At 43.7% G+C, this 26,846-nt stretch overlaps 1 protein-coding gene across 1 annotated transcript in view; it reads left to right on the top strand.

The window, feature by feature from the left end:
- PGR (progesterone receptor) overlaps positions 1-24,260 on the top strand; it is a 113,369-nt gene extending 89,109 nt beyond the window's left edge. Inside the window, exons 4-8 of the mRNA XM_032220476.1 lie at positions 11,540-11,845; positions 14,591-14,735; positions 17,545-17,675; positions 19,638-19,795; positions 23,837-24,260. Of these exons, the coding sequence (XP_032076367.1) occupies positions 11,540-11,845; positions 14,591-14,735; positions 17,545-17,675; positions 19,638-19,795; positions 23,837-23,992 (896 nt within the window). The 3' untranslated portion in view covers positions 23,993-24,260. The remainder of the gene's footprint in view (positions 1-11,539; positions 11,846-14,590; positions 14,736-17,544; positions 17,676-19,637; positions 19,796-23,836) is intronic.
- Positions 24,261-26,846: the final 2,586 nt, after the last annotated feature.

Raw genomic sequence — 26,846 nt, 5'->3', positions numbered from 1 at the left:
TTGAAAACATAAAGAGCCACAGTGGCGCAGTGGTTAAAATGCAGTACTGCAGGCTACTTCTGTGGACTGCTGCTGCTTACAATTTGGCGGTTCGAATCTTACCAGGCTCAAGGTTAACTCAGCCTTCTGTCTTCCGAGATGGATAAAATGAGGACCCAAATTGTTTGGGAGCAATACGCTGACTCTGTAAACTGCTTAGAGAGGGCTATAAAAGCACTGTGAAGCAGTATATGGCTAAATGCTCTTTCTCTTGCTCTTGCTCTTGCTAAAGCAACTCTCTGATTATTTTCCGGTTTGGAACAAAGACTTATTTGGTGTTGAAAGGAATCTCTCCATACCTAGGAGTTGGAAGGGAAAGGTCATGTTGCATTTCAAAAGGGCAGTGCAAGTTCAGAAACAAAACCCCTCCATCTAAAAAAAAATTCTGGCAAATGCAAAGTTTTGGTTGGCTTACAGGGCCACACCCTACATCTCAGTGCAGGGTCAACAGTTTGAGTAAACATTCACCTGTCCATCGTCAACCAAATCTAGAAATGGAGAATAATTCTGAACTGCCCCTGCAATTCTTAATTAGGAGAAACTTCCTAACAGTGAGGATAGTTGACCACTGGAAAGGCTTGCCCTTCAGAAGTTGTGGGTGCTTCATCACTGGAGGTTCCAGGAAGAGATTGGACAGTCACTTGTGTGAAATGGTATAAGGCAGGGGTGTCAAACTCAAGCCCTGCAGGCCGGATTTGACCTACGGGGTGCTTAAATCCGGCCCATGCAGCCAGCCTGGAAATATCAAAGGATCACGTGCGGGGGGCCAATGCCTCATTTTCACCTTCCATGGCCTCCTGCAGCATTCTCCTGGCCAAAACTGGACCGAAAAACAGGACAAAAAACAGGCTGAAAACGGGCCACAAATGGCTGGTTTTGGCCAGCAGGAGGCCATGGAGGGCAAAAACGAGGCTCGGGGGGGCAACATATGGACACCTGTGCCCCATTTGGCAAGCAGGGTGCTGCAGGAGGCATCTGTCCCGTCCCCCTGGCTCGCTCCCTGCCGGCCCATGGAGGAGGGCTGATCCGGCCCTCGAATTGAATTGAATTTATTATATTTCTATGCCGCCCTTTTCCCCGAGGGGACTCAGGGCGGCTCACAACCCAAGTCAGGGGGGGATAGGGGATACAATAGGGAAAAAAAGGCATGGACAGACAATACCACAATTTAAAAGCAACTCAACAGGCACACCATTGGAGTGGGGACAGGAACTCATCAGCCCAGGCCTGTCGGAACAGCCAGGTTTTGAGGGCTTTACGGAAAGCCTGGAGGGTGGTGAGGGTCCGAATCTCCATGGGGAGCTCGTTCCAGAGGGCCGGAGCAGCCACAGAGAAGGCCCTCCTCCGGGTGGTCGCCAGTCGGCATTGGCCAGTGGATGGAATTCGGAGGAGGCCTAATCTGTGGGATCTAATCGGTCCTATTGGAGGTAGAGTTTAGAGTTTTAGAGTTTTATTAATATTTGTAGGCCGCCCTTTTCCCTGAGGGGACTCAGGGCGGCTCACATAAAACAGGGAAGGGGGAATACAGACATCAAGATAGAAACATATAATAAAATAGTAGGCAACATACATTCATCATTCGGGAGGGGTGGCTATCCTTATCCCAGGCCTGACGGGCGAGCCAGTTCTTCAAGGCTATGCGGAAGGCTTGTACGGTGGAGAGGGTACGAATCTCCACGGGGAGCTCGTCCAAAGGGTCGGGGCTACTGCTGAGAAGGCCCTCTCCTTGTAGTTGCCAGCCGACATTGGCTGGCCGATGGGATACGGAGGAGGCCTAATCTATGAGATCTTATTGGTCGCAGGGATGTAATTGGCAGAAGGCGGTCTCTCAAGTATCCAGATCCACTGCCATGTAGGGCTTTATGGGTGATTAATAGCACCTTGAAGCGCAGCCGGAGATCGACAGGCAGCCAGCGCAGCTCGCGGAGGATAGGTGTTATGCGGGTGAATCGAGGTGCACCCGCGATCACTCGCGGCGGCTGCGTTCTGCACTAGCTGAAAGTCGCCGGATGCTCTCAAGGGCAGCCCCATGTAGAGCACATTGCAGTATTCCAGCCTAGAGATCACAAGGGCCCGAGTGACCTGTTGTGAGAGCCTCCCGATTCAGGTAGGGCCGCAACTGGCGCACCAGGCGAACCTGGGCGAATGCCCCCTGGTCACAGCCGTTAGGTGGTGGTCAAATGACAGCTGTGGATCCAGGAGGACTCCCAAGTTGCGAACCCTCTCTGAGGGGTGTAAAATTTGACCCCCCAGCCTGAGTGGTGGAATATTAGTCAAATCTTTGGGAGGAAAACACAACAGCCACTCGGTCTTTTCTGGGTTGAGCACAAGCTTGTTAACCCTCATCCAGTCCATAACGGCCCCAAGGCCCCGGCTCATCACGTCTGCCGCTTCATTGAGTTGGCACGGGGCGGACAGATACAATTGAGTATCGTCCGCATATTGATGGTATCTAATCCCGTGCCTGCGGATGATCTCTCCCAGCGGTTTCATGTAGATGTTAAATAGTAGGGGGATAAGACCGACCCTGAGGCACCCCATAATTTAGGGGCCTAGGGGACGATCTCTGCCCCCCCACTAACACCGACTGCGACCTGTCCGAGAGGTAGGAGGAGAACCACCGTAGTACGGTGCCTCCCACTCCCACCTCCCGCAGTCGTCGCAGAAGGATACCATGGTCGATGGTATCGAAAGCTGCTGAGAGGTCAAGGAGGACCAGGATGGAGGAATGTCCTTCATCTCTGGCTCTCCAGAGATCATCAATCAATGCGACCAAAGCGGTTTCTGTGCTGTAACCGGGTCTGAAGCCTGACTGGAAGGGGTCTAGGTAGTTTGCTTCCTCCAAGGACCGTTGGAGCTGGAAGGCCACCACCGTTCTCAACAACCTTCCCCAAGAAGGAAGGTTGGAGACTGGGCGATAGCTATTAAGAACAGCTGGATCCAAGGATGGTTTCTTCAGGAGGGGTCTCACCACCGCCACTTTCAGTGCGGCGGGGAAGTTCCCCTCCCGAAGGGAGGCGGTTACAACCGCCTGGATCCAGCCTCGTGTCACCTCACTGCAGTTCGTAACCAGCCATGAGGGACACGGATCCAGAACACAGGTGGGAGGTACTTACAGCTCTCATGGCCTTGTCCACATCCCCGGGGGTAACGTCCTGAAACTCAACCCAGAGCTGTTCTACTTGGTCCCCCTGTGCCTCGGCTGGAACTGCGGGGTGGAGTCCAAGTCCGGACCGAAACCGAGCAATTTTGTCCGCTAAGAATTGGGCATACTCTTCAGCTCTGCCCTGCAAGGGTTCCCCCGCCTCCCTTTTGTTCAATAGGGAGCGGGTTATCCTAAACAGGTAATTGGCAGTAGGCGGTCTCTCAAGTACCCAGGTCCAATACCATGAAGGGCTTATAAGTGACGACTAGCGCCTTAAAGCGTATCTGAAGACCAATAGGCAGCCAGTGCAGCTCGCGGAGGACAGGTGTAACATGGGTGTACCGAGGTGCACCCACAATTGCTCGCGCGGCTGCATTCTGGACAAGCTGGAGTCTCCGAATGCTCTTCAAGGGCTGCCCCATGTAGAAGAAATCCAGTTTGGCACCCCTGGTTTAGGGTCTCCTGCTTGAGCAGGAGGCTGGATTAGAAGACTTCCAAGTCCCTTCCATCCCTATTTTGATTGATTGATTGATTGATTTCATGCAGTAACACCTTTCAGAATAATGCACCTTCAGAATAATGCACCAGGGCATTTGTGTTCCAATTTAATTTGTAGCACCAGCATTAAGCATTTTTCTTTGTTAACTGTAAACCTTCTCTAAGAGTTGGCGCCTGGTTAACTCTGTCACTGTTTCCTTACAGTATGGTCTCTATTGTTCCACCTCTGCTTGGAGACAATAGCTTTCCCCATGAGGTCACTGTAATTTCATTAGTAATCAAAGGGACAAATGAAATGAGCTTTCTTCTCCCTTGCAAAGCTGATCAGATCATAATTGCTCATGATTTTTAGCTTACTTAGTTATATTTATTATGTTATGGCTATGACGCTTTAGGCAGAGTCAAGAGTTAGCAAAGCACAATAAAGACAATCATGAAGGTAAAGATTCCCCTGGCACATATGTGCTACTCGTTCCCGACTCTAGGGGGCGGTGCTCATCTCCGTTTCAAAGCCAAAGAGTCAGCGCTGTCCAAAGACGTCTCCACGGTCATTTGGCTGGCAAAACTAAACTCCAAGATGTACAGAACGCTGTTACCTTCCTACCAAGGTGGTTCCTATTTTTTCTACTTGCATTTTTACATGCTTTCGGACTGCTAGGTTGGCAGAAGCTGGGACAAGTAACGGGAGCTCACTCAGTCATAAACTCTTAAAAAGTCTCTTCTATGGACAGTTACTCTTATTAAGTATGGAACTTCCAGCATATGTACTTTCCTGCTGCAAGAATATGTTTACTTCTTGCAAATGAACAACCAATTTTGTCTATGCTCTAACATCTAGGTGAAGGGTGACCCTCTTGCTTACAAATAAAAGGAAGAATCCAAATATAGAATCTATGTGTGAGTAATGCAGTAAGTATTAGACTCAGAGTGTTATTTTTGAAAATCTTTCCTGTGGAATGAACTGCAACTCGGCTGTACAGTTACTGTGACCCTTGGAAAATTCCCTAAAGATCTAATGAACTTCAGTTCACTCAGGAAGATTCTAGTCTCTAGAAAGAGTGCAGAGAAGAGTAACAAAGATGATTAGGGAACTGGAGGGTAAAACAAACAATGTTTGGTAGAGTTGGGTATGTCTAGTTTAATGAAAAGGGCTAGGGGTGACATGCTGGCAGCGTTCCAATATCTCAGGGGCTGCCACAAAGAAGAGGGAGTCAAGCTATTCTCTAAAGGACCTGAAGGCAGCACAAGAAGCAATGGGTGGAAACTAACCAAGGAGAGAAGCAACCTAGAACTAAGGAATTATTCTTGACAGTACAATTAATCACTGGAACGACTTGCCTCTAGAAGTTGTGGGTCTTCCAACACTGGAGGTTTTATGAAGAGTCTGAAATGGAATAAGGTTTCCTTCCTGAGCAGGAGGTTGGACTAGAAGACCTCCAAGGTCCCTTCCAACTTTGTTATTCTGTTAGATGATTGGAAATCTCCAAGGTTGAAAATGGGACTGCTTGAGAGCCGAGAATAATGGCGCAAGATTAGCTTGCCATACACAATAACCCCTTGGTTGTTTGCTGCTCCTTTTGATCTCTGCCTCCATAGCATTCCAGAATTGCTTACATCAATGAATAATGTAACCAGCTGATTGTGTCGTTTTCCATGATGGTTGTAGTTATCAATAGGTACTCTAATTGTGATCCTATTGAATTAAGTCTATTTTTGCACTCATTTTTTTTCTCCTTTTCTTAGCTTGGGGTTGAATAACATCAGTTGAAGACATGCTGTTTGTGAGACAGGTGTCCAGTTCAGTAAATTTATGGCCCCAATTGGGAACTAGTATTCCTGTTGCTACATAGAGCAGTTGTTAAGCAATGCAGGTACTGCAGTTGTTAAGTGAACCACACAGTTTCAAGTGAATTTAGCTCCCCCCCTCCCCAATCCATTGACTTTGCTCCTCGAAAGCCAGCTAGAAATTAAGGTGACCAGACGTCCCACTTTTGGCGGGACAGTCCTGATTTCTAACAATTTGTCCTGCGTCCTGCGATGTTTTAAAAAAGTCCCGATTTTTGGAAAGAATGCACGACGCAGTCCTTTCCCCCAGCACCCCACTGATTAAAGCGCTTTCTTTTGTCCACAGCAGAGCCTGGGCGGGCGAAAGGAAGCGCTTTAGTCAGTGGGGTGCGTGCCAGGAGGAGAGGAGAGATTCATCGCAGCATGCACCCTACTGAGTAAAGCGCTTTCAGTGGGGTGTGTGTAGGGAGGAGAGGAGAGAATCAATGTAGACCAAATTTTTAATGAAGAACCCCCACCCCACCCCCCCTCAATGGTGTCCCGCTTTATCAATGTTAAAATCTGGTCACCTTAGGAAAGATTGCAAATGTTACATGATCCCAGGGCCCTGCAACCATTATAAATATTTGCTGGTTTGTTAGATTTTGTTGCAGCAATCAAATCCAGAAAGCACACACAGATAACTGATGTAGCATGATTCATTAACTTCTCTTTATATGCAGTATAATGTATAAGTAAATATACAGCTGGTTCACAAGCAGAGGAGAGAATATGGTTTCAGTTTCAATTCAGCAGGCAGACTAGTTTCATTTAGAGCTGAGCACAGAGCAAAGTGCAGACAAAGAGAACCTCCTCTAGACAGGGCAGTTAAGCTAAACCTAAGCCACACCTAGGCTCCTAGCCATCTGACATGGCTCTAGTTCCCATTGGATGACCCAGTTGCCATGCCTATTCATTGGCTGACCTTGTTACCATGTCCTATTCCAATGAGACCTCAATGGCTGACCTTGTTACCATATCCTATTCCAGTTCATGAATATTCTGACATGGTTGCCAAGCACTCAAATTTTGATCACTTGACTGTGGGGATGCTGAGCGAAAGTCTTGAGTCAAGGGCTCCCTGTAGAACAGAGAGGGGGGAACTGGCCCCTTTAATGATTTGTGGACTTCAACTCCTAGAATTCCTGAGCCAGCATGGCTGGTTCAGGAATTCTGGGAGTTGAAGTCCACAGGTTGTAAAAGGTCTATTGTTCCCCACCCTTGCTGTATAAGGGTAGTTTTCCAACTGGAGATTGAAACATCACACTGATGAGCAAAAAATAAAATAGAAAAAAATTCCTGCAAATAGAGAAATAGAAAGGAGCTCTTTCAATAAAATATCCATCTAAAGGATTTATCCTTTAAGCAGAAAAATATGGAAAAAATACAAATATAAGAGGAATCTCTAGCTTAGTTTCCACGTCAGATTTTAACAAGATGTTACTTCAGATTCCACATTGAAATCGTAATATATCACTCTGCTTTGTTCTCCCAGCCTGAGTACACTCCTTCTGGAATGAACACAAAGCACTCTGCTTTAGAAAACTACAGGGGCAGAGTGACCTTGCAGGCAGAATCATGGTCTTCTGTCAGGAAATAACAAATTGGTAAACATTTTTTTACCTGCAGGAAAGATTATGCACATTTAGCCGTACAGGTTTGCTCAGGATGAATTGTCTGATGCAGTTTATTTTGACTTCCCTTTCTTCTTGATGGAAATGGGTGGAGGGCTGAAAGAGGGAGGGGATAAATCCAGAACAACTCTTTGGAAAACTGTTATAAATTTCCTTCCTTCCTCCCTTTTTTTTCTACCACTGTTAAGGAAGCCAGCATATCCCAAATTTGGAATTTTCTGAAAGTGAGAACAATTACTGCATTTTCAGAGTATAAGATGCACTTCCCCCCCCAAAAAAAAAAGAGAGGGTGAAAATCTGGGTGCATCTTATACACTGAATACAGCATTTTTGGCCTACCGAAACCCTGCCCCCTTTGCAAAAATGGATGTGCAGAGGGTTTGGGAGGCTTGCAAAGTGCCCCTGAGGGTTGGGGAGGGCAAAAATGAGCAAAAACCCCAGGCTGTTTTTGCTCGTTTTTGCCCCCTCCCCATCCCCCAGGGACACTCTACAAGCCTCCCAAAGCTCTGCATGCCCCCCTTTTTTTTTGCAAAAAGCGAGGCGTGCAGAGAGTTTGGGAGGCCTGCAGAGTGCAAAAATCTTTTTTTTTAAATTTACCTACTCAAAATCATGGTCCGTCTTATACTCCAGTGCGTCTTCTAGTCTGAAAAATACGGCAAGTAGTCTAATGGCTTACCTCCAGAAGTTGTGGGTGTTCCGTTCCCAGAGATTTTAAAGAAGAGTTTGGGCAGCCATTTGTCTGAAATACCCTGTTTCCCTGAAAATAAGACCTCTCCAGTTAATAAGCCCAATCGGGCTTTTGAGCACATGCGGTAAAATAAGCCCTCCCCCCAAGATAACCCCCCCCAATATTGCACAGCAGCAACCATGAGGGGACCACACTCACCGTCTCCTGCCCCTCAAAAATAATAAGACCTCCCCGAAAATAAGGCCAAGCACTTATTTCAAAAGAAAATAATGTCTTATTTTCAGGGAAACACATCAGTATAGGGTCTCCTGCTTGAGCAGGGGGCTGGACTAGAAGACCTCCAAGGTCCCTTCCAAATCTGTTATTCTGTTCTACGTAGCATCCCACTCATTTCAGAGGATATTTCTACCTTGCATCTTTCAGAGGAAAGTTTGAGAGAGAAACTCTAAAATGTGTTAAAAGACTAAGATTTCCTTTCTTGCTGTGGGTGTTCATTTGACTTCTGCCCTGCAATTTTTCTGCCTAGAGCCATCAAAATGTCAGCCAGGTTTGGCATATGTCTTCCAGTTTAGGTGCAGAAACCTCTCATCAGCTTTTACCTGTCCAATAATAAATGAGCTTTGGGGGGGGGGGCTTTTTTCCTCCAGAGGAACCCACTAATACACACCTTAAAGCATTAATAGCAAGGCGCTTTCAGCAATACTTCACAGAATGCCATATTGGTTAGCCAAGGGAGTGAAAAAAATTCAGTATTGGCTGGTTGAGATTAAGCAAGACTACTTCAGTGTTTCTGCTGGTTGCCTGAGCCTGAATTTAAGCATTAGCAATTAAAAGGGTTGTTTGGTGGGCCAGTGTAATGGGATGAATGAATAATTTTAAGGATTAAGAAACAGGAGGAAGAACCCCAATCAAGGTAACAGGCAGATAAATGAAATCTGAGTCCTGGGCAGAAATGTAATTTGAGGAAGCATCTCAGTCATGATCCTCCTTAGGTCTCACCAAGATAAAGAGAGACTAACCAGATTATGTTACTGCAACTTTATATTAAAGTATCCATAGCTTTGGTTTTAGTAAAGATATGAGTATTCATAACGTTGGTTTTCTAGGCTGGTCTCCTTCGAAAGGCCGACAGCTAGCCAGAAATCAATATTTAACCAAGTTGGAAGGGGCCTTATAGGTCATCTAGTCCAACCCCTGCTCAAGCAGGAGACCCTACACCATTTCTGACAAATGGCAGTCCAATCTCTTCTTAAAAGTCTCACGTGATGAAGCTCCCACAACTTCCGAAGGCAACTTGATTGTTCTCACTGTCAGAAAGTTCCTCCTTATTTCTAGGTTGAATCTCTCCTTGGTCAGTTTCCATCCATTATTCCTTGTCTGGCCTTCAGGTGCTTTGGAAAATAGCGTGACCTCCCTCCTCTGTGTGGCAGCCCCTCAAATATTGGAAGACTGCTATCACGTCTCCCCTGGCCCTTCTCTTCTAGCTAGCTGTGCCCAGTTCCTGTAATCGTTCTTCATATGTTTTAGTCTCCAGTCCCCTAATCATCCTGGTTGCTCTCCTCTGCACTTTTTCTACAATCTCAACATCTTTTTAATAGTGTGATGAGTGGATGCAGTACTCTAGATGTGGTCTTACTAGGGCTTTATAGAATGGTATTAATACCTCACTTGATCTTGATTGTATCCCTCTGTTAAGGCAATTTAGGATTACATTGGCTTCTTTGGCTGCCGCTGCACACTGCTGGCTCATATTTAGCTGGTTATCTACTAAGACTCTAAGATCCCTCTCACAGTTACTGCCTGGTTTCACCCAGTTTATATCTGTACTTTTTGGGTTTTTTTTATCTAATTGTAGGACTTTACTTTTCTCTACATTGAATTTCTCTTTGGTGACAGAATGAAAGGCAAAAGAGTATCTAGGTTAGCTGATTTGCATCCCTTCCTTCTCATAAGGTTAAATATATTTATGGGTACATATCCATAGATTATTATTCCAATTTTTCCCACATTATTTCATGTGCCACTTGAATCTAACATCGTTGTGCCCCCCCTTCTTAATTTAGACTAGTCCAGCACAATTTCCCCAGAAATAGATATCTTTGTTTAAGATTGCAGTCTTTAAAGATTCAGAGTCCTAGATTAACTGCACATTGTTGCTAACCAAGAGGCATGGTGACCGACCAATCCTCTAACCTAAGTCTCATCACAACTATCTGGTTATTTGTTCAATTCCATTCCATTTCATTGAATTCATTTCCTATAGCCACCAATCTCGCCATGATGACTCTGGGCGGTTAACGGTCATTAAAAAGCACAACCAACATCACAGATGAAATATATAAGTGTCCACCAAAGTAAACTTAAAGTACAAGCCAACAGTTATTTTGCACCCAACAGTTTAACTAGTGCTCATCATGTTCCCTATTCAGTGTTTTGATACTGCCTATGGGATCTTCTACTCTAACTGCTTAATATTTTAATGCTTTTCCCTAATTGCTCTTTCATGCCACTGAGCAAACTCATCCATTCCCTAAAACATCTTCCTCCTCCCTCATTGCTCCAGAGCTGTGAGAGCTGTTCCAAACATAAATTTGTTGCCATGTTCGGGAACTTGTATGTCATTTTGTTTCCAGAAAAGAAAATTATAGTATTTTACTACATGTGTGATGGGAGTGCATAAACTTTCTCCAAGGATTGAGTCCCTTTGGTCCTCAAATGTTGCTGAGCTTTCGTTTCCAACATCTGACAAGGTTATTCATGTTGACTCTAGCTGTTGACCTTGCATTCTAAACCAAGATTATTGGTTGCTGTTCCATAGTCTCAATCTGTGAACAGAATGTCTCTATGGTAGCTTCTGCAATTGGGATGCAGATGGCTTTTAATTTCCAAAAAAACTCAGCAATAACCAGCTTGGGGAACTTCTGATGGCAGCGGACATCAAAAAATAGATAAAATAAAAATGTCCTTGGGAGTGGCCAATGTTAGATGTAGCCTCTTCAACCTTCCTAGTTCCATTGACAATAATAGAATATTAAACAAAGAGGTAAGCAACCATTATTAATCAAATTCATCCACAATGCAGATCCTGCAGAGTCCCCTAGCACCATCCTTTTCTCATCATAGCTATTTGCACCAGGTAAGTTTCAAACAGAGAGAAGGAGATGGCTGTGGATTCACAGATAAGTTGAGACAAGGGGCTAACCAGTGGTGGGTTCCGGCCGGTACAGCCCAGTATGGCCGTACCATTAGTAGTCGGGAGCAGGGGCCACTGTACTGTATTGTACCGGTACGGTGGCTCGCTTGGCACACCTGCCCGCACACGTTCCATACCTAGTTTTGAAGCAACTGGGTACTGCACGGCCTCCAATGAGCAGTTGGGTGTCACAGGAGTGCTGGAGTGCGCATGCGTGCACAGTGCACATCAGACATGTGTACAGCGCACATCCAGCACGTGCACGAACAGACCATGAACCGATAGCAACGGTAGGAGCAACCCACCACTGGGGCAAACTATGAGATAACCCAGGAGATATCCTGGCTTGGTTTATTATTAACCCAGAGCTTAGGGCATTTGGTCCACTTTTAAAGTGCATGGTGATGATGTCAATACCTTGCTTATTGAACTAAATGGCATTTTCCTATAGATTGTGAGACATTTTCTTTGCTTTGTGCTTGTGTTTCTTCTGACATCTCTGTATCCTTGGATTGCAGGTCGAAAGTTTAAGAAGTTTAATAAGGTCAAAATGCTAAGAGCCTTAGATGTTGTCGCACTGCAACAGCCAGCAGCCCTTCCAAATGAAAGCCAAGCATTGGTGCAGAGGCTTTCTTTTTCACCGAGTCAAGACATTCAATTTATCCCTCCACTGGTCAGTGTCTTACAGAGCATTGAGCCAGAAGTTATCTACGCAGGTTATGATAACACGAAACCAGAAACTCCAAGTGCTTTGTTGACCAGCCTCAATCACTTGTGTGAGAGGCAACTTCTCTCTGTAGTCAAGTGGTCCAAGTCATTACCAGGTAAGAAGGATCTTTTGATGTTGGGAATGGTGTCATCCAGTTCCATTGTTTTCAGGGCCCCGTGTACAGTTCTGAGCAATGCTGTTTGTGAAGAATGCTGAAGAATCATTGGATGTCATAATAAATTGGGTTTTTTTAAAACGAAAAATTAAGTGTTATTTCTAATATATTTATATATATACATAAAAATTACATTTGGGGTTCTACATAAGGGTGATAAGCCAAGAGATCAAGTCTGGGAAGAAAGGAGAAAAGAGTTAGGTACCGTATTTTTCAGAGTATAAGACACTCTGATATATAAGAGGCACTTAGTTTTTGGGGAGGAAAACAAGGGGGGAAAATCTGTTTCTGCCTCCCAGCAATTTGCCTCCTTGCAGCAAACAGTACAGACGATATACACTGTTTATGGTGTTACATTTCAAACTATACTTGTACAGATGCTGTTAGAATTGATGTGGCTTTCTGGAAGTATACGTTATTCTCTGCTATTTAAAAGAAGATACAATAGCACTGGGTTTCTTCAGATCAAACATTTATTTTAAAAAGGCTTCTTAATTTTGTTAAGTTGTCTAGAACAATAATAAAGCCATCTTTAAAGAATAAGTCTAACAATTTGAATATTGCTATGCCTATTCATTGGTTGACCTTGTTCCCATGTCTCTCCCAGTCGTGAATATTATAACAGATGGATGTCCCAACATTTTGAGCAGAAGTAGGGAAGTTGCAGCTGGTAGTTGGAGTTGCTGTTCTTGGGGTTCCATCTGATTGCTTTTCTCATATTGAGTCTTTCCATACTTTCTCTGATCTTTTATCTGTGTGTGCTGCATTTTTCCATTTTCAGTATTAAGACTGAAGCAGGCAGACTGGCAGATTCCAGTGATTGTTAAATATTATCTTTTGATAACAAGTTTTAAAAGTAGCATTTAATAGGATCCCACAAAACAGGGCTGCTGATGGTAATACTTTCTCTGGATAACATCGCTCAGCTTTTGATAAAGGCCAGTTTTCTAAACTACGTAAGTTGGATAAGAATTCCCATTGCCAGCACCCACTGGGGCTAGTTGACATGATGGATAAGGATGGCAGGAGTTATAGCCAGGGTGATATAAATGTTAAAATGCAGGGCCAGTAAACAGAACCTTGATGGGTTGAATTCAAATGTTCTAGTATTTTGGCTTACAAGAAACTCTTAGTGATTTGAGCCAAGACAATGTTTTCAAAAACTTCAAGTATTTAAAATCTAAGCTAGTAAAAGATATCCTTATAAAGTATTGTTATGTTTCAGATGTTTTATTAATACAACGGTATATATAGAGTGCTGTTAGGTGGGGTGGGTTAGAGTTTTGGAAATCTACATATGACTGTTTGACTTTGATTATATAATTTACTTTAGAACAATGATGGGAAAATATCATATCTTAACCCTATTTGCTTTCATTTGTTCACCTTGGTTTCTTTTCCGATTGCCGCTGTGAATAAGTAAAGAGTTGAAGGATTAAATTTGTCTTGAAGAATGATTCTGCTTATAATACAACTTTGCCAAAATAGTTAAGTCACATATTAGATGTTTGAAGAAACACCATTGCTTGCCATTTCATCTTTGCAAGCATTAAATGTGAATCAGAATAACTAGAGGAAACATCTTATGTAGGAGTTGGGGTGACTAAAAGATGCCATTTTTAATTAAACAATATAACTTGATTGTTTCCTGTTGATTCGTGGATTCCTGGATTTAATGTCACTCTCAGCTGCACCCTAATTACTTGTTTCTGTATGAATTCTGAGCCAGGAGAAAAAGGAGATTAGAGTTTGGTCCTCTTATTTCCTAAGTATTGTGGTCCGCCGGCGGCCTGTGGAGTTGGCAGCAGAGTCAGACAGTGAAGAGGTTGGGCAGGAACATGGGCCAGTCCTGGAGTCTTGGGAAGGTTCAGACGAGAGCTCTGCATCGGAGGCAGTGAGGGGGCCAGGGCCATCTAGGAGTTATGTGCTGCCTCCGGAGCCTCCAAAGTAGGACATCAGCGAGGCAGAGGAACAGGGGGAACCTGTTTCCAGTGCGTGCATGTACAGAGCTGACAGAAGTCAAGAACAGTTAAGACAAACGTGATGATTTGGGAGTAAGGTTTGGAGTTGATTGGCCCCTCCCATAGGACATAAAGGAGGAACAAAGGCACGTGAGCCTTTGCAGGAAGCAACTTTGTTCATTCTGGTCAGTATAAATTCTGAAGCTCCTTTTTGACTCTTTGCTCCGTGTGGCCTTGCAAGCTAATAGCCAATTAGGTCTTTGGCAGCATTTCAAGGGAGATAAAGGTGGGTTCTTTAGCCTTATCCCGAAAGACTTTGACAGACTTCTGTTGGACTCTTTACAAACTATTTGTGACTCATTAAGGGCTGTGAATGAACATAATTCACAGCCGTTGAAATAAAAAGAGGGTTTTTGGGACTAAGTGTGTGCTTTTTAATGTATCAGGAAGCCTAGGTCAGAACACTAAGTATGTGTAACTTCTTCTGGGGTAACAATACTGCTTTGGCCATTTTAAGGTATGTAGTCTTCAACAACCAGAAGATTCAACTTCTCTAGCATCCTGGCTAGGGAATTCTGGGAGTTGAAGTCCACAAATCCACAAACTCTGGCCTAGTCTATGCTAAGTGAGGGGAGCCTTCTTGTCATACATGATAGTAAACCAAAAGTGTGACAAAATATAATTACATATTTAGCATCCCTCTTCCTTTTTTTTTCCTTTCTAGGATTCCGGAATTTACATATTGATGACCAGATAACTCTTATCCAGTATTCATGGATGAGTCTAATGGTCTTCGCGATGGGATGGAGATCATATAAGCATGTCAGTGGTCAAATGTTGTACTTTGCTCCTGATCTAATATTAAATGAGTAAGTATGATTCATGGTGTTGTACATGATCATTTTTTTCAATAGTGTGTTTTTGTATTTATAAAACTATAAATGGGGCCAACAGTTCAAAATAAAATAAACAATGGTATTCCAATAAAAACAACCAAAATCATTATTAATGTTAGATTTTTCTCTTGCTTTCATTATTCATATATTCTTTCTCCCAAGTTATAGCTCTAAGCATCTGAAATGGTTTAAGAGGACAGCAATAGCAATAGCAATAGCAGTAGACTTATATACCGCTTCATAGGCCTTTCAGGCCTCTCTAAGCGGTTTACAGAGAGTCAGCATATTGCCCCCAACAATCTGGGTCCTCATTTTACCCACCTCGGAAGGATGGAAGGCTGAGTCAACCCTGAGCCGGTGAGATTTGAACCGCTGACCTGCTGATCTAGCAGTAGCCTGCAGTGCTGCTTTTAACCACTGCGCCACCTTGGCTCTAATGACAGCATTGTCATTAAAGTAATTCAGTCTCCAGAGTAATATTAAGAGTGTATTAGGAATTAGGGAACTATTATAACGACAAGGAACTATTGAGACAAATAAAGCAGAGTTTAAATTTGTTGAAGTGGTTATTTGATCAATGTTTTAGCTGTTTCATTAGCACAGAGCAGTTTTAAATTAGTAGACTGGGATGTAAGCATATGGCTATGTAAGTTTTGGAAGTGATTTTGATGCATTATCATATTAATTGTGTAATGCTCCTATGAGCATCTAATGTGCAGTGCATTGATCATTGACTGTCTCAGACTGGGAGAGATTCTGGCGAGGGAACTTGCTTGAGTTTAGAAAGAGCGCAGAGAAGATCAACAAAGATGATTAGGGAACTGGAGGCTAAAACATAGGAAGAACAGTTTAAAAATTGGGTATGTATAATTTAATGAAAAGGACTAGGGGAGACATGATAGCAGTGTTCCAATATCTAAGGGGTTGCCGCAAAGAAGAAGGAGTCAACCTATTCTCCAAAGTGCTTGAAAGCAGGATAAGAAGAAATGGATGGAAACTAATCAAGGAGAGAAGCAACCTAGAACTAAAGAGAAATTTCCTGTCCGTTAGAACAATTAATCAATAGAATGACTTGCCTCCAGAAGTTGTGGGGGCTTCAACATTGGAGGATTTTAAAAAGACATTGGACAACCATTTGTCTGAAAGGGTGTAGGGTTTTCTGCTTGAACAGAGGGGTTGGACTAGAAGACCTCTAAGGTCCCTTCCAACTCCGTTATTCTAATAAAAGTATCTTCAAGTCATAGAAACCTCTTGAGTCTTCAACATAATGGCTAGCTCTGAGTACAGTTCAGATTCTTGTAGTTAGAAGACAGTATCACTCAGAATTAGCATTGTTGCATAGCCCAGTTGAGATGAATGATCTTCAGCATCCCAATTGTTTCTTTGTTGGTCCTCTTCTGATGCAGCTCATTACTGTATTGCTCCTACACAAAATGACAGAATATTATGTATACAAAGATATACCTATGTCAAGTAAGCAGAGCTTGTATAAATAACTATTGTGGCCTGTTGGCCTCCGGCCCCTGAGATGAGGAGGAGGCATGGGATTCAGGGTCAGCATGAAGACGACCTGAGAGGTGTGAGGCGAAAGAGGGAATGGAGTTGTCAGAGAGAGAGAGAGAGAGAGAGAGAGAGACAGAGACAGAGACAGAGAGACAGAGAGAGACAGAGACAGAGGCAGAGGCAGAGGCAGAGGCAGAGGCAGAGCCTGGGCCTTTCATCAGCCCTCAGATGGAGAGTCAACAACCCCCAGGTCTGGAGGTGGCAGATGAGGAAGAGGAGGAACAGCTGAGTCCAGTGCCTGACATGCAGATGCACAGAAGGCAGAGGAGAGGAGAGCAGTGGAAATCCATGGGCTGATCCTTGGGACAGAAGAGCCATCGCTGCTAGCGAAACCCCACTCTAGCTCTGAGGATAAAAGGCAAGGGGCAGAGATGAATAGATGTGGCAGACAACTATTCATCTCCCTGCTGGACAGACTTGTTAGTCTGCTGTGAGAGAGAAGCTGTTTGACGGGGCTGCTGGCATTCCTAATAAAAGGAATCTTTGAGCTAACTTGAGAGGCTTTGTCGTGTTTGTAGAACTGGGTCAGAACAAAAACCTACCTCTAATATGTTGGTACTACAACTTCCAGTATGTCTATGTTATCCGCTAGGCACAATAGGCACAAGGAACTACAAAATGTTTTCAGAAAATGTAGAAATATGAAAAGTAAATTGTAACTAACTGAAAATTTATATATTTAAATTCTTATTTTATTAGATGTGTACTTATTCTGACTTGTTTCCTGCAATGTATTAAAGAATATGCAGGTAGCAACCCTCAATTTACCCTCGAGCAAAATTTTGATCACATAAAATACCTGGATTAAGTGTGAAAAATGTTCATAAGTCACTTTTTTGGTGTGGCTTTGTAAATTTCGAACACTCACTGAACAAACGGTTGTAAGTTGAGGAGTGCCTGTATCTTTATAACTCTAAGCTTTTGGGTTATTACTAACCTGAGAATGAGGATCTATGTAGGTAAACAAGCTTGAGACCTACAAGAATGGATAATGCAGCCTCTTCACCAAGAAAGAAGACTGTTTCTCCAGGTTAGAAAAAGTTGGTTTAAGAACAATCTTCCCAGCTCAGCTTTCTCGTCACTGAATCCTGATTCTGGCTTGCTATAAGAATTTTTATTCCAAGTAGTGCTATATTGCAAAGTGAGGACCGTAAAGTACCCCACAGGATTGATACTTAATTTGTTAGCTTTGGCTTTTCTCTTCTGGGTGATGCGTAAGACAGAGGATGAAAGAATCATCGTTCTATTCCCTGTGCCTATCCATGTGGCAAATTCCACAAGAGTTTGTCAAGCTACAAGTAAGCTGTGAAGAGTTCCTTTGCATGAAAACCCTGCTCCTCCTGAATACAAGTAAGCCACATCTGCCTCCCCCCCCCGCTTTTTTCTTTGTGCAAATTGTTTTTAAGTTGTACCCATCTCACTGAACCAGGTGATGGATGACAAGAAGCAAGAGTTTTCAATAACATTGTAGCATCCTGTTGTGCGACTGGCCTGTTGCATGCAGAAGTCCTATGAAAAGCATGCACTGATCAGTTCAGCTCTCTCTAAGACAGGGGTGTCAAACTTAAGACCCACAAGGTGCTTAAATCTGGCCCGCAGGGCTGGCCTGGAAATAGCAAAGTACCGGCCTGCGATGCCTCTGGCATCCAAAACCCATTTTTAGCAATAGCAGTTAGACTTATATACCGCTTCATAGGGCTTTCAGCCCTCTCTAAGTGGTTTACAGAGTCAGCATATAGCCCCCAACAACAATCCAGGTCCTCATTTTACCCACCTCGGAAGGATGGAAGGCTGAGTCAACCCTGAGCTGGTGAGATTTGAACAGCCGAACTGCAGAACTGCAGTCAGCTGAAGTAGCATGCGGTGCTGCATTTAACCACTGCGCCACCTCAGCTCTATATATTTTTGGCCTGGATGGCCTCCTGCAGCATTCTGCAGGCCAAAATGGGGCATGGGGGGGGGGCTACGTGCATCTCCCGCACCCTGTTTTCGGCCTGGGTGGCCTCCTGCAGCACCCTGCCCACCAAAACTGGGCATGTGGTTTTGGTGGGCAAAGTGCTGCAAGAGGCCATCCAGGCTTAAAACAGGGCACGGGGATGTCCATGTGCCCCCCTATGCCCCATTTTGGTCAGCAGGGTGATGCAGGAGGCATCGGTCCTGCCTTCCCCCTGGCCGGCCACAGAGAAATCCAGTTTGACACCCCTGCTCTTAAGATTATTCTGTTTTATTTAGACTTGAGCAAATGTGAAGAAAGGAAAGTAGTCTGCCAGAGTTAATGCAGTGAAATAATGTCAAGGAAAGCATCCCAGCAGCAGAAATATGGGCCTTGGCTCAGCTTTCTGTCTGAAAAATACCTGAGCCAAAAGCAGAGGGTCCGGCAAATGGATAGAAGGTTGCATGCATCTGCAATCTTATAATTCACCCAAAGCAAAGGTATTGGACCTGGGTACTTGAGAGACCGCCTGCTGCCAATTACCTCCCAAAGACCCATTAGATGGCACAGGGTCGGCCCCCTCCGGGTCCCGTCTACCAGCCAATGCCATCTGGCTACGACCCGGGGGAGGGCCTTCTCTGTTGCAGCTCCGGCCCTTTGGAACGAACTCCCCGCGGAGATTCGGACTCTCGCCTCTCTCCCGGCCTTCTGAAAAGCCGTTAAAACCTGGCTGTATCGGCAGGCCTGGGGTTGATGAGCTCCCTTCCCCTCTCCACAGGTATGGTTGTTGGTTATTCTTAAAATACTTGTCTTATTTCTGTATGTTCCCTTCCCCGTTTGAGTTGTTCGCCGCCCTGAGTCCCTGCAGGGAATAGGGCGGCATATAAATAAAATAAAACTTCAAACTTCAAACTTCAAACAAAGGGTTTCAAGAAGACTAAAACAAATATACATCTATTAAAAAAATACAAGGAGGTGTAGTGAGGTCTACTTCCCCCTAACCAGGGATGGGTTGCTGCCGGCATTACGGCTGGCTTGCTGCGCGCGCGCTTTGCGCATTTTGCAAGAAAAATCCAGTTGTTTATTAGGAGCGCCATGTTGACACAACCCGAGTGAAGCCAGCTCTGACCCCACTCAGTTCACGCCTTGCCTCTGACCCTGTTTGCCCCTCCCCCCAAGGTGTGTCACGAATCACATTCCCCAACAGAGCAATTTCACACGTCACAGAAGTCACTCCCTCTGGCCGTTGCCATGGAGGTGGCCTTGACTTCGGACAGCTAAGAATCTGAATATACTGAACGGTATATTTCTGTGGTTTGGAATTTGAGCCTCAGGGGTAAAATATTTTTTATCCCTCCCCTCCTCCCCCCAAAATACAGTTCCTTTGGAAGGACTCAGAAGCCAAAATCAGTTTGACGATATGAGATCCAGTTATATCAGAGAACTGGTCAAAGCAATTGGGCTGCGACAGAAAGGGGTTGTAGCCAGTTCTCAACGTTTCTACCAGCTCACAAAGCTTATGGACTCCATGCATGATGTAAGTTGTCTTTTATAATTATGTATACTATAATGATGTAATATAACTTTGTACTATCTTGAAAGCTGGGATATTACTCTGGTTTTGTGCCAGATCATCTGATACTCTAGAGCAGGGGTGTCAAACACAATTTCATTAAGGGCCACATCAAGACTGTGGTTGACCTTGGGGGGCTTGCTGGGTATGGCCGACTGGGTGGGTGTGGCTGATAGGGTGGGTGTGGCCAACTGGGTGGGTGTGGCCAACTTGACACCAATCCCCAAATTGCCAGCATGTTTCCTCTTCGCATTGGGTAGACCAAGCCAAAGCTACGTTGGCCAGATCTTTCCTCTTCGGTCTGGGTAGACCAGGATAGCTCCATGGGCCAGATCTTACCACGTCTGGCTCGTGGGCCTTGAGTTTGACACCCTTGCTCTAAAGAGAGGAGTTGCAAGTGAAATCTCTTCCCTCTATTTCATTTTTGTTTTGCTTTTATCAATTGGAGAAAAAAAAAGTAAAAAAAAGGGAAACAATGCTTGGAGTTACAAAGAAAATAAAAACAAGAGTGCAGAAAATACTAAAAAAAGAAACAAGCAAGGGATACATTCACAAAGGTGGACACATCTAAAAAAAAGTTCCACCTCAGCACAATAATAATAATATTTCATTATAATCAGCCACAGTTAAATTTCAGCATCCCTTTTCTCATCCTTATTCTCTTGGCCTGTCAATTGTAAATCTATTTTCAATCCTATTTCCCTTTTGTCAGATAAAATTTGTTCTACATCTGCCATTTATTTAAGAGCATCTTTTGAACATAGTCTATCCATAGAAGCAGACTTCATAACCAACATTGTTGGCATTGTGACTATTTTCTGATCCCATTCTTTGACATTTTCCTTCAGTATTTTTACTGTTGTTTTGCAACATTTTACAGGCATATAAATGTTTTCTTTACTGTAAACTTTAGTCCCCTCTGGTATCCAATTTTTGAAAGTCATGCAGTTGCTTATTTCTGTTACCTTTTGTAAAAATCAAAACCGGATCTATTTCCCACAGGAAAGTGTTTGTTCTTTATAGCTAATTCCGAAATCTCATTGTAAAAGTTTTGATGCTCCAATTTTAACCAGACCCTTTGCTCATTTATAAGATCAAAATCTTATTTTGGTTTTTGCTCTTTATTTCAGGTGCTTTAAATTCTTAAATTTACGATTAAAAAATTCTTTCTTTCAGGATTAGCTAATAAGCAACTTCCAAAAGTGATTAGAAAGTGAGATTTGGGAACTTAGTGTCCTTTAAAAGTCTCTATCACAGTTGCAAGCAAGATTGTTGCTTCTGTAATCTACTTTCTCGAACAAAGTAGAATATTTAGCGTTGGTTCTGGCCTCGTTCCATTTCTGGAGCGAGCATGCCCTTTGGCATGTACTGTATTTTTCGGGGTATAAGACACACCTTATTCCCTCAGAAAAGAGGGTGAAAATCTGGGTGCGTCTTATACACATAATAAAGTATTATTTGCCTCAAGAAACCCTGCCCCCTTCACCAAAATGGCTGTGCATAGCCTTTAGGAGGCTTCTAGAGTGCTCCTGGGGGCTGGGCATGGCACAGATGAGTGAAAACAGGGTCATTTTCTGCTTGTTTCTGCCCCACCAGCCCCCAGGAGCATGCCCCCAGGAGCATGACCTTTTTTGACAAAAAATGGAGCCATTTTTGTGAAAAATGGGCTGTTCTTTGCTCATTTTTGGCCCCATCAGCCCCCAGGAGCACTCTACAAGCCTCCTAAAGACTATGCATGCCCTTTTTTGATTAAGTAAAATGGACCTGTTTTTGCAAAACAAAACAAAAAACAGGCCGTTTTTGGGAGGTCTGCAGAGCGCAAAAACTTTTTTTTATTTGCCTCTTCAAAATCTTGGTCTGAGTTATACTCCGGTGCATCATATACTCCGGAAAATATGGTAAGTCACAGAGCATCATGGCCCTTGACTTCCCCTGATCTCCCCTTTGCCCAAAACAAGTGTTAGGATGAATAATATTGTATTCATATGTTGTTCTTGCTCCAAATGGAATTGTATACTATGATTTCAGTAAGTCCAAGTGGTGGCTTCTGCTTGCATTCTTATATAATTCAACTATAACTTTTGGGAGTTTTCTGGATTCATATCAGGGGTGGGTTGCTGGGGTTTCGCAAGGATTTGGGTGATCCTCTAGCTAGGATTCTGCCTGATTTGGCGAAGCTGCCCACCCCACCCTGTCTTTCCCCTCCCAGGAGTCTCCATGCAGTCTGTTCATCATGCAAGGTAAGTGCAGGGTCCTCATGGAGGCTCATGGGCCCGTGACCCGACTAAGCCGCACCCGATTAAACCGCATCGCTGTCATCATCAACAGGGCGACAACAGCCAGCGCAGAGAAAGAAGGGCGCTTTAAATAGCGCTTTGAAAGCAAGCTGATTCAACTTAAGGTAAGGGTTAGGTTTAGGGTTAGCTTTAGGGTTAGGTTAAGGGTTAGGGTTAGGTTTAGGGTTAGGTTAAGGGTTAGGTTTAGGGTTAGGTTTAGGATTAGGTTTAGGGGGGTTAGGTTTAGGTTTAGGGGTTAATTTTAGGTTTAGGGTTTACAGCATGCTTCTGTCTCCGCGCTGTTGTTGCCCTGTTGATGACGTCAGCTACGCAGTTTAGTCGGACGCGGTTTAGTCGAGCGCAGTTTTGTGGTGGAACCCATGGACCTACCGGACGTTATGGAAGTATGGAAATGGGCCATTTCTGGCCTCCGGAGGGCCTCCAGAGCCTGGGAAAGGTGAAAAACGTGCCTACCGCAAAGTTCGGAAGTCCCGTAACAGACCGTTTTCAGCTTCTGGAAGGCCTCCGGAGCCCAGGGGAAGCAGTTTTTGCCCTCCTAGAGGCTCAAAAAAGCCTCCGGAAGTTTAGGAGGGCAAAAAAAAATGCTCCCTCTGCCGAGGCAGCGAACCCGTTGCTGGAACTTTAGAAGCCCAACCCTGATTCATATGACACACTGTATCAGAAAATGACCATATGGGTTGAGTTCACACAAATCCCTAAGCCAGTATTCATCAATCTAGGCAACTGAATTCTCCAGCCACCTGGGAATTGAAGTCCACACAAAGCTACCAAGTTTAAGAAATGCTTCCCTAAACTATGCTGTGGTTGGTTGATTCAGTATTATAAGCTTCAGTTTTCATCAGTCTTTGGTTAGATATTGGATAACTGAGATTTAAAGCAGAATCGCAACAATAAATGACTCTAGGGTTTGTAGCAAGCCATTACAACTTCAGATTGATAAAATATATATTGAACAAATGATTTTATTATATAACTACCCAGTGGTCAGTTTGGACTGGTAGAGTCAGATCTGACACATTTTTATTAAGAAACTGCCACTCGCCAATCAATGATTAACAAAATGCGAAAGCGCCATGCAGTTCTTTCAGATCACACCAGCTCTCTTCACCCCACCCCACTAAGTCATCCTTTGCTAAAAAAAACAAAAAAAAACACCATGGTTTACAGATCACAAACATGGCATTAATTCTACAGCAAGCAATCCAGGGTGAAATGCTACCAGTTTGGACCGGTTCGCTGAACCAGTAGTAAAAAAAAAAAATGCTACTGGTTTCGGCAAACCAGTATTTCCGATGATCAGATGTGACACACAATTTATATTAGCTAGAAAACAGGATCTCCTGCTTTCTAGCTAATATAAATTGTCTGGCACAGCCAATTCCCCCCCTCCCGCTGTTCTACTTACCTTTGGAGGTGTGCTTGGTAGCAGGCTCCGCCCGCCCACCCGGAGTTCATCACCTCCATTTTTTAATGCTCTGCGCATACGCAGAGGTCGCCTGTGCACGCTCAATTTGAGAACCAGTAGTGAAGGTAAGATGATTTTACCCCTGAAGCCATCCCATTTTGGTCGGCATCATGTTTACCCAGTGTATGTGGCAAAACAATAATGTAGGTTAAAGGACCATTTGACTCAAGGGACCATTTGACCCGATGTGATGCAATTTCCATCTCTGCCCTGTGCCCTCCTCTCCCTCTTCTTTTAATATAGCTCGTGAAGCAACTTCACTTATACTGTCTCAACACATTTCTTCAGTCCCGGGCACTGAGTGTTGAATTCCCGGAGATGATGTCAGAAGTGATAGCTGCCCAGCTTCCGAAGATACTGGCCGGAATGGTGAAACCACTTCTCTTTCACAAAAAGTGACCTGCCTCTCAATCTATCTACAACCCCTACTACCCTCTATCTCTCCTCTCCTCCCCCCTCCCTCCCCCCCACTCTCTCCCTCTCTCTCTCTCTTTCAACATTTGTAGAGATAACATACAAAAATTGTGTATTTTAAAAAAAAATTGTTGGAGAATATTTTGGGTGGGTGAGATTTAGCAATGTTGGGAATAGCCCCAGCTCCTGTGTCATTTTGTATGCCTACATTTTATGGATTAGACCTGGATTAAGTCATACTTAGAAGAGACACATCAAATCACAGAGATGTCAAACGTGGATCAGTAATTGACACTGATCTCATGGGCCTCTTTGGTGTCTGGCCAAATCTAAAGCCAGTGTACTCTGTTTGCAAAATTTTACTTGCTGAGCCTATTTCACACATCATGAACTTTTTAAAATTCCTTTGCAAGTATTTTTGGCCCAAGGAATGACCAATACTTATCATGAGAAGTGTTTTATAATAGGCCTGATTAAATTTATGCTGATAGCCATTTGAGATGTTGTTTTTTAAAGAACAGGAAGTTACCTTGTACATTTTCCCTTCATATTATTCATTTTTAAATTGCTATAATGGAGTAAAACTTCGGCTTTTATTACGTTTCTGTCTCTCTCTGTGTGGCTACATGTGTATATGTATATAAATATGCCAGAACATGGTACAATTAAAATAGAAATAATCTTCTAAGCTCGGAATATATTCCCTTTACTTTTCGATTTGTCTTACTTTTCAACACCCAAGAAAGGGACATTTGCAAAATGGAATTCTCATTTCTATTGCATTTGTAATGTGCATAGATTGCCTGGAATCAATGATCACACCATAGGTTGGCATAGGCAAAGTGAATTTCTGACTTTGTTCTTCATTTTAGCTCTCCAAAACAAAGATCACAATATAGGAATTATCCTGCCTTAAAAGCATTTTCTCTGAAAGTGCATTGATTTTGGTGGAGCAAATTGACTAACTTTACACATTGCACTAAGCCAGAGGTAGTATTCAGCAGGTTCTGACCAGTTCTGGAGAACTGGTAGCGGAAATTTTGAATAGTTTGAAGAGCTGGTAAATACCACCTCTGACTGGCCCCACCCCCATCTATTCTCTGCCTCCCCGAGTCCCAGCTGATTGGGAGGGAATGGAGATTTTACAGTATTCTTCCCCTTGAGTGGGAGGGAATGGAGATTTTACAGTAGCCTTCCCCTGCCACGCTCGCCACGCCATGCCCACCAAGTCATGCCCACAGAACCGGTAGTGAGTTGTTCAGTTTTATTTTAACCATTTAGTACATTGTTCAAATTAGCCATAGTTCCTAGCTTAACATGTTTTGTGAAGCCAGCCAGTAGTGGCTAATCCATAGATAACGTAACATATGGATTCAGTGATTGAGCCTCCTTTTTGAATAAAGTAGAATAATAGAGTTGGAGGTCTTCTAGTTCAACCCCCTGCTTAGGCAGGAAACTCTACACCACTTCAGACAAATGGTTATCCAATATCTTCTTAAAACCTTCCAGTATTGGAGCATTTACGATTCTGGAGGCACATTGTTCCATTGATTAATTGTTCTAATTAATCCTCCTTATTGATTTGTTTTATACTCTGCCTTTCTTCAAGGAGCTGAAGATGGCTTACACAGGAATCTCCAATACAACTCCCTGTAAGGGCATAGGCTGAGACAGTCACAGTGAATCGTCATGATTCAGCTGGATCTGAATTTATGTCTCTTCACTTAATTCAACACTTTAACAAGCATTGGGTCACCAACCAATGATGGCAATTTCAATCACATGATCTCAATGGCCATCTTGACTTCGTTGATACCCTCATGAACGTTATGCATGTTTAAGATGGCAGCCTTTAATTTCCAGGATGAAGTGAAAAGTGAGCATTGGCTCAATAATCACGAGACATCAGCAAAATATGTGTCTTTATCGCAGAGGGGTGTGCTTTTCCTTCACCATTCCCTCTTGTTAAGGCACAAAGGCCAACTCACACTAATCTTTTTTTTTAAGTGTAAAGTCTCTTTACAATGCGATATTGACAGAGATATTTTTTTTATTTTTGCATTACACATGGATTTTCTCTTTCCTTCAAGCAATGTCAATGTATTACATTTATATCCCTTTGCTACTAGGAGCTGAAGGCAAGATGCTCAGGTATCATCTGTACAATAGAGCGTAATCTGTCATAATTTCCATAAACCCCCAAATAGCATGGTTGACCATGCTGCCTATGGAGGAGAAGAAATAATCTTTGGTTCTTCTGGACCACATCAGGTTGAGAAAGGTGGCAATTGAGTACAAGGGGCTTAACACATTTTAATTGGCAGGAGTATTTCACAAGATGGGTGCCTTTACCACAAAGGCCCTGCTGCAGAGAGCGGATGGCAGTGCTTCCCAATATTGAAATAAAGCAATTTTAATGTAGGTAATAATTCTGGATTTGATTGGCTGTTCCTGCCACCATCTGTTGTGGTGTTAGGGTTTTTTCCCCTTGTTTTCTACGCCTGAAAGAGCTTTACAAGCAGGGGTGAGTTTCAGCTGGTTTGGACTGGTTCGATTGAACTGTAGCTCCGACGATCAGTTGAGAGTCAACTGGTTCGCTCTGATGATCAGGTTGGCCCGCCCACCCACCCTTGCATTTTATTTACCTATATCCTCTCAGCTGAGCGGATTGCTGCGCCTCTGCTATGTTACTCCCCAAGAAGTAACATGTAAGGTAAGTTTTGGTAAAACTGCGTGAGTGAAGCTAGCGTGCATGCGTGTGAAACACATAATCACTGAACTGGTTGTTAAACCAGCAGGATCACACCACTACTTACAAGATAGATGAAAGAGAAGTAAC

The sequence above is a fragment of the Thamnophis elegans genome, chromosome 6 (genome assembly GCF_009769535.1).
Source record: "Thamnophis elegans isolate rThaEle1 chromosome 6, rThaEle1.pri, whole genome shotgun sequence".
Taxonomy (NCBI): Eukaryota; Metazoa; Chordata; class Lepidosauria; order Squamata; family Colubridae; genus Thamnophis; species Thamnophis elegans.
This window is presented reverse-complemented; position numbering and strand designations above follow the sequence as displayed.